We start from the raw sequence: 7361 nt of genomic DNA, 5'->3' as shown, positions 1-7361 counted from the left end.
GGGCGGGGCGGGGCGGGGCGCTACCTGGGGCAGTTAGGTTGCTCACCTGACAGCGGTGGCGCCGTTTTCACACAAAGCCAACCTCCAGGTGCGAGTCCCTGAGCCTTGAGTAAGTGACACGTGAGGTTCTATTCAACAGACACTTTGTTCTGGTCTTTGGGTGGCCTAGGTGAGCCTCCAACCTGTCTGTGAGGTACCTGGGCTTCCAGCAAGTGTGCTTTACTTCCGGCCTTGGGGCGCTGTCCAGTATCACACCTGCCTAAACTCAGCTTCACAGCACTTAAGAGAGTGACCTGTCCCCAAATGCACTGGGATATAATGGGAAGTAAGTGTGAATGGACTCACCACTGTCAATGCATTCTGGGATTTCTGGTTGTCTGGTCACAGCCCTTGGTTCCTATGAGGCTCTTACCCCCTCCTGCACTGGCCGGCTGTGTTTTCAGTATGATATTATAATGAATTCCAAGAATCAGATTTTTGCCCCTACAGTGAGTGTATTTCTCAGGTCCACGCCCTAGCTTCTTGAAACATTGTAACCTTTGTGAGAAAGGAAGCAGCTGGGCTTTTGTGAACAGGACTTTTCCCTGGTAGAGAATGCCTTTATGACCTTCGGCTTCTCTCCACAGCCTCAGATAGGCAGAAGAGCCCAAGAAGAACAGATCTTAGATTTGCATGGCCAGAGCAGTTCTTGAAAGCCCTGCCCAGAATGAGCTACCTCCAGCAGCCATTCCAGATTCTATGGCAGAGAGGGTGGAGCTAGCCAGCTTCAGTAAGAGCAAGGTGACCTGGGGGGGCCAGGTAGGCTGACTAGGAAAGGCCATCTCACTGCAGAGCTTACAGGGAAACAGCTACGCAGGCAGAGGGTGGAAATTCTGTCCGCAGCACTCCCTGGTCCCTCCCTTCTCTGTTCTTGACAGATGCTGTCTGCTATTGCACGTGTTCATCACCACAGGAGACCCGGGTGACCATATCCCGACCCACCGAATCTCAGCATGCTGGTTCAGGGGTGGCTCCCCTGGTCATCTACTTTGGACTCTTTTGAAAGCTCTAAAGACATTGGATGTGAAAGGTTCAGTGACTTTCCTGAGACACTTGGTTTGTGACAGAGCCGGGAGGAGACACAGTGCAGTTCACACTCTCCAGGTGAGTCTCCAAAAGCGTCTGATCAAAAGAGCCTTTGAGGGTCAGCAGATGGTGTAATAGTTACATCACTGGACTCCCACGTAGTGGAGCATGGTTCAAGTCCAAGACCCGGGGGCTTAAAACTCACACCAGACACATGTGCATGCATCCCCAAGGTCCCAAGAGGAGAATACAGAAGGGATTGTGGCGTAGCCATCCCCTCTGTGGGGGTGATTTCTTGCTTTCTGTTTCTCTGTTCCTTTCTGTCTCTATGGTGAGCACACGTGCCCTATAAGCAAAAATCTCTCTGCAAGAAAAAGAACCTTTTGAGAAATATGTCCCAGTTAAAATCCTTGCCTTAGATAGGCTGTGGAATGCATACCACTACTGAGTGAAAAACACGGACATTGCCAGTTTTATCTCCAATAAAAAGAGAAAAACTAGTAGAGCAAAAATTAATAGTACATGTCATAATGTCATGTTCTTTGTTGAAAATGATGAATATGGTATTATCTTTAATTTAATTATTACTCACTGCACATTTGCTTTGAAAATCCATATTGTGGGGACCAGCAAATGACATAATGGTTATGTTGCTGGACTCCCACATAGTTGACCACAATTCAAGTCCCGAACCCAGCAGCTTAAAACTCATGCAGGGCATGTGTGCATGCATGCCCCAAATCCCAAAAGCAGAATGGAGGAGAAGGGACTGTGGCGTGGACATCCCACCTGGGGGACGATTTCTCACTTTCTGTCTCTTTCTGTCTTTCTGGTGAGCACATGTGTCCTATAGCAAAAATCTCTCTTAAAAAAAAAAAAGAAAGAAAGGAAAGAAAAAAGTTTGTATTGTGCCCCACAAAGATGTACAATGATTAAATGTAAATAAGAAATTATAAAATAAAATCAAGGAGGAAAAAAAAAAAAACTCTTGCCTTAAAACATCTTCTCTCTTTTACAAATGCTTTCTATGGTTTGTCGGTACCAGAGGGTAAACAATATTACTAAGAAAAATAAATGACACACGCTATTTTTCTAAGTTATTTTTTACTTTTTTATTTTTAGTTTGCTATAGAGCATGTACTCACTGAAGAGAGATAGAGAATGAAATTCCCCCCAAGGGGGCATGACCATGTCACAATCCCTTCTTCATTCTCTTCTTGGGATGAGCATGCACACACATGTGCCTGGCATGTTTTTCAAGATGGGAGTGGGAGGCAGGTACTACTTGAACCACATCCATGCAGTCAGCCCTGTGGGATCCAGCCACCCTGCCAACTGCTGGCCCCAAGTTAATTGTAATGAAAGAATAGAGTCTTACCTTTTGGTGTACTTTAATTCAAATAATCCTGTGTTATTTTCATTTCTTTATTATAGAAGGACAAGCACATTATTGTTAATTAAGAAAAGTTTCTCTTTTTTTAGAGAAATTTTTGCTATAGGACTTGTGCACTCGCTGGAGCGACAGAGAGACAGAAAGCGAGAAATCACCCCCCAGCAGGGATGACTACACTGCAGTCCATTCTCCTCCATTCTCCTCTCGAGATTTGGGGCACGCGCACACACACGCCCAGCATGAATTTCAGGCTGCCAGATCCAGGACTCAGACTGTAGTCAGCCATGCACAAGTTCAGTGACAAAACCGTTAAGCCATCTGCTGGTCCCAAAGCGTTTCTTTTCAAGCAATAAAACACGTTAGAGTTCACCTGTGATTATTCTAGAGCTGCACCGAGGCATGTGCTGCTGCCTTTTTCGGGCGTGAGAAAACAGGGCCCTATTTTCTTAGGGAAGCCTCTCCATACCTGGGTTGCTGAGATTTGGGGAAGTGAATCCAGGAACCGTAAGGCAACCAGATCATGTGACTCCATCCTTCACCCTCCCAGCTGAGCCTTCACAATTCTCTGCAGTCTCCCAGAAGCCACGGAACATGAAGACTTCTCAGGTGAGTTCTTGATCCATTCCCCACCTTGTATTATACTGCATTCACGAGGTTTAGAAGGATCCGTACATTCAATGGAAAAGAGAAGTAGACCAAGTCATTCTCGAGAGGAAATAGTGGTCTTACCAGGAACTGCGATGTTGGTGGCTGTCAACAGATCACCTCGGTCACCTCTCATTGCCAGGTGGCCACTCACTCGCTCACGTTAGTCATGAACAGGCACTGAGTTATACTGCGCACCTGCTGTGTCTCTCGGAATATTCTCACCTATAAATTTTGTGGATTGTAGAATGGCTTTCCTAATATTAACTTGAATTCCTGTTTCCAGTAAGTGTGATAAGGTGCTTTTTTACACATTTTCTCAGGACTTCTTGTGAACTCTTTATTTACGATTTTTATTTCTGTGCTCACAAGTTGGATCAGACTAAACCTTTTTTCTCTGTTCAATTATGATATCATGGTTTTAGTTACATAAAAGGAAGTGGGACACTTTTCTACTTATTTTGTTTTTTAATGATTTAGAAAAAAAATTATTTATGTAGATTCTATGAAATTCACTTATAAATCTGTACCTTGTGAAAATTTTTTGTGTTGGGGCCCACAGGTGGCATGGTGTTTAAGTCAATGGAATCCCACATGGCCAACCACAGTGCAATCCTGGACCTGGCAGCTTGCTTTCTCACTTTCCCTTTCTCACGCTCTCGTTAAATTAAAACATAATTATAATAATAATAAATAAATAAAATTTTAAAATTAAAAAAACTTTTTGTGTGAATTTATTATTGAATCAATCCATTAATCAATTTATGAATCAACTTATCATAAGCCTATATTAGATTTTTCTTTTTCTTTTCTTTTTTTTTTTTGCAGAGGATTTTGCTATAAGGCTCAGGTTCTACACAGAAATACAGAGAGAGACAGAAAGCGAGAAGTCATCCCTTGGGGGTTGGCCACGCCGCAGTCCCTTCTCTGTTCTCTTGGGATCTTGGGCATGCACACACATATGACCGGTGTGAATTTAAGCCACCAAGTCTGGGACTTAAACCGTGGTCAACTACATGTGAGTCCAGCAACATAGCCATTACACCGTCTGCTGCTCCCTGGATTTTTTCTTAATATAATATTTATCCTTACATTTTCATAGAAAGTTGTTTGTTTTTATTTACTTTTTTGAGCTTATTTGTTTTTCTCTGAAGCAGAGAGAGACAGCACCGCAACAGGGCTCTGATGCCACGATCCACCCTAAGCCTTCAGCTAGCCTGGATCACTGGCACGTAAGTAGTGCCCAGCAGACTCAGGGAGGTCTCTAGACTTGAACTTGGAAACCTTCCTATATGGGAAGCGTTATGTTTTAGCACCATACAACCATGTGTGCCTTATGTTTTTAAATATATTGTCATAAGCATATTTTAAGAGAGATTTTTGCTATAGGGCACATGCACTTGCCAGAGAGACAGAGAAACAGAAAGCAAGAAATCACTCCTCAGCAGGGATAACCATGCTGCAACTCCTCCTCCATTCTCCTCTCAGGATTTTGGGCACACATGCATGTGTACCTGGCATGAGTTTTTGTTTGTTTGTTTGTTTGTTTGTTTGTTTTTGGAGAGGTTTTTGCTATGGGGCACGTGCGCTTGCCAGACAGAGACAGAGAGACAGAAAGCAAGAAATCACCCCCCAGGGGGGATGGCCACGCTGCAATCCCTTCTCCTCCGTTCTCCTCTCGGGATCTTGGGCACGCACGCACATGCGCCCGACGTGAGTTTAAGCCACCGGGCCCGGGACTCAAACCACGGTCAACTATGTGGGAATCCAGCGACATAGCCATTACGCTAACTGCTGGTTCCCCACCTGGCATGAGTTTTAAGCTGCCGGATCCAGGACTTGCTTCACAGTCAACTACATGGGAATCCAGGGACAAAACCATTATGCTATCTGCTTGTCCCTGTCATAAATTTATTCATAGTTGTCACATATTCTGAGGAATGTGTTGTTAGGCGAGTTCCTCATTATGTAAACACCACAAAGCGTACTTACCCAGGCCTGGATGACCTAGCATGCCACACCTCGATGACATGGTATAGCCACTGTGCTCCCCATGGGACTGTCCTAGCTGCATCCTCATTGATGGAAACATTGTTACACTGTGCATGACAGTATTCTCTTAGATTTCAACGTCTGTATTCTTTCTTCTATATCAATCATTTCTTTTTTGATCAGCTTTTTAGTTCTTTCTTTTTTATTTTTTAAGAGGTTTTTGCCTTTGTGCACATGTGCTCACTGGAGAAAAAGAGAGACACACAATCAGAGGAAAAGTGAGAAATCACCCCCAGGGAGAATGACCACGCCACAATCCCTTCTCCATTCTCCACCCAGGGTCTTGGGCATCCACATACACATGCCTGGCATAATTTTGAAGCCACTGGGTTTGGGACTTGAACCATGGTTGGCCATGTGAGAGTCCAGCAACATAACTGCTACCCCAGCAGCTGGTCCCCAGCTTTTTAGTTTTATTTTACTATAAAAGCTGTTGATCAGAAGGACAAAATATATCCTGTAACAGTTGGTCCATGCAACCAGTAATGTTTTAGCACCATACAACCATGTGTGCCTTATGTTTTTAAATATATTGTCATAAGCATATTTTAAGAGAGATTTTTGCTATAGGGCACATGCACTTGCCAGAGAGACAGAGAAACAGAAAGCAAGAAATCACTCCTCAGCAGGGATAACCATGCTGCAACTCCTCCTCCATTCTCCTCTCAGGATTTTGGGCACACATGCATGTGTACCTGGCATGAGTTTTTGTTTGTTTGTTTGTTTGTTTGTTTGTTTTTGGAGAGGTTTTTGCTATGGGGCACGTGCGCTTGCCAGACAGAGACAGAGAGACAGAAAGCAAGAAATCACCCCCCAGGGGGGATGGCCACGCTGCAATCCCTTCTCCTCCGTTCTCCTCTCGGGATCTTGGGCACGCACGCACATGCGCCCGACGTGAGTTTAAGCCACCGGGCCCGGGACTCAAACCACGGTCAACTATGTGGGAATCCAGCGACATAGCCATTACGCTAACTGCTGGTTCCCCACCTGGCATGAGTTTTAAGCTGCCGGATCCAGGACTTGCTTCACAGTCAACTACATGGGAATCCAGGGACAAAACCATTATGCTATCTGCTTGTCCCTGTCATAAATTTATTCATAGTTGTCACATATTCTGAGGAATGTGTTGTTAGGCGAGTTCCTCATTATGTAAACACCACAAAGCGTACTTACCCAGGCCTGGATGACCTAGCATGCCACACCTCGATGACATGGTATAGCCACTGTGCTCCCCATGGGACTGTCCTAGCTGCATCCTCATTGATGGAAACATTGTTACACTGTGCATGACAGTATTCTCTTAGATTTCAACGTCTGTATTCTTTCTTCTATATCAATCATTTCTTTTTTGATCAGCTTTTTAGTTCTTTCTTTTTTATTTTTTAAGAGGTTTTTGCCTTTGTGCACATGTGCTCACTGGAGAAAAAGAGAGACACACAATCAGAGGAAAAGTGAGAAATCACCCCCAGGGAGAATGACCACGCCACAATCCCTTCTCCATTCTCCACCCAGGGTCTTGGGCATCCACATACACATGCCTGGCATAATTTTGAAGCCACTGGGTTTGGGACTTGAACCATGGTTGGCCATGTGAGAGTCCAGCAACATAACTGCTACCCCAGCAGCTGGTCCCCAGCTTTTTAGTTTTATTTTACTATAAAAGCTGTTGATCAGAAGGACAAAATATATCCTGTAACAGTTGGTCCATGCAACCAGTAGGTGGCATGGTGGTTAAGGTATTCCCACATGCTGACCGCAGTTCAAGTCCCAGTCCTTACGGCTTACTTTCTCACTTTCCCTCTCTCTCTCTTTATGTCTCTCTATGATAAATTAAAAATAGTAAAATTAAATAAATAATTCTTTAAACAAAATAATGTTTTCTCAACCCAAAATGTCCAATTTCAGGGTTTGAGGGTCTTAGCATTTTGTGCTGGCACATACTCAAAATACTGGGAGTAAATGAATATGCACTTGCTAGATTCGCACTCACCGCCTTGCCCATCCACCCGCACCATGTGTTGGAAAGAATGTACTTTTTCGAATTCCCAAGACTTTCTGTTGCTGCGGTACCTCTGTTGAACATCAGTTAGCTGTGCACCTGTGGACCTGTTCTGGACTCTGCTCACTCCTGATGATCTGCGTTTATCTTTTTGCTCATGCCGTACTGCTTTGACAAGCGTCTCTTTATAGTAAGTCTTTTTTTTTT

General features: G+C 44.2%; 1 protein-coding gene across 2 annotated transcripts in view; it reads left to right on the top strand.

The window, feature by feature from the left end:
- Positions 1 to 7361, top strand: part of ZNF782 (zinc finger protein 782) — a 47015-nt gene that overhangs the window by 443 nt on the left and 39211 nt on the right. Inside the window, exons 2-4 of one of the 2 annotated variants that reach the window (XR_001371310.2) lie at positions 918 to 1143; positions 2909 to 3064; positions 3666 to 3714. Coding sequence is in view for 1 of the 2 variants with exons in the window: in XM_027776075.1 (XP_027631876.1) it covers positions 3050 to 3064 (15 nt within the window). In the remaining variant the exon portion in view is untranslated. Of the gene's footprint in view, positions 1 to 917; positions 1144 to 2908; positions 3065 to 3665; positions 3715 to 7361 lie in introns of those variants that run through there. The other variant, XM_027776075.1, reaches the window with a different exon arrangement.

This window comes from Tupaia chinensis, unplaced genomic scaffold, assembly GCF_000334495.1.
Source record: "Tupaia chinensis unplaced genomic scaffold, TupChi_1.0 Scaffold000007_1, whole genome shotgun sequence".
Classification (NCBI taxonomy): domain Eukaryota; kingdom Metazoa; phylum Chordata; class Mammalia; order Scandentia; family Tupaiidae; genus Tupaia; species Tupaia belangeri.
Note: the sequence above shows the minus strand (reverse complement) of the source record. Positions and strands in the feature narration are given on the sequence as shown.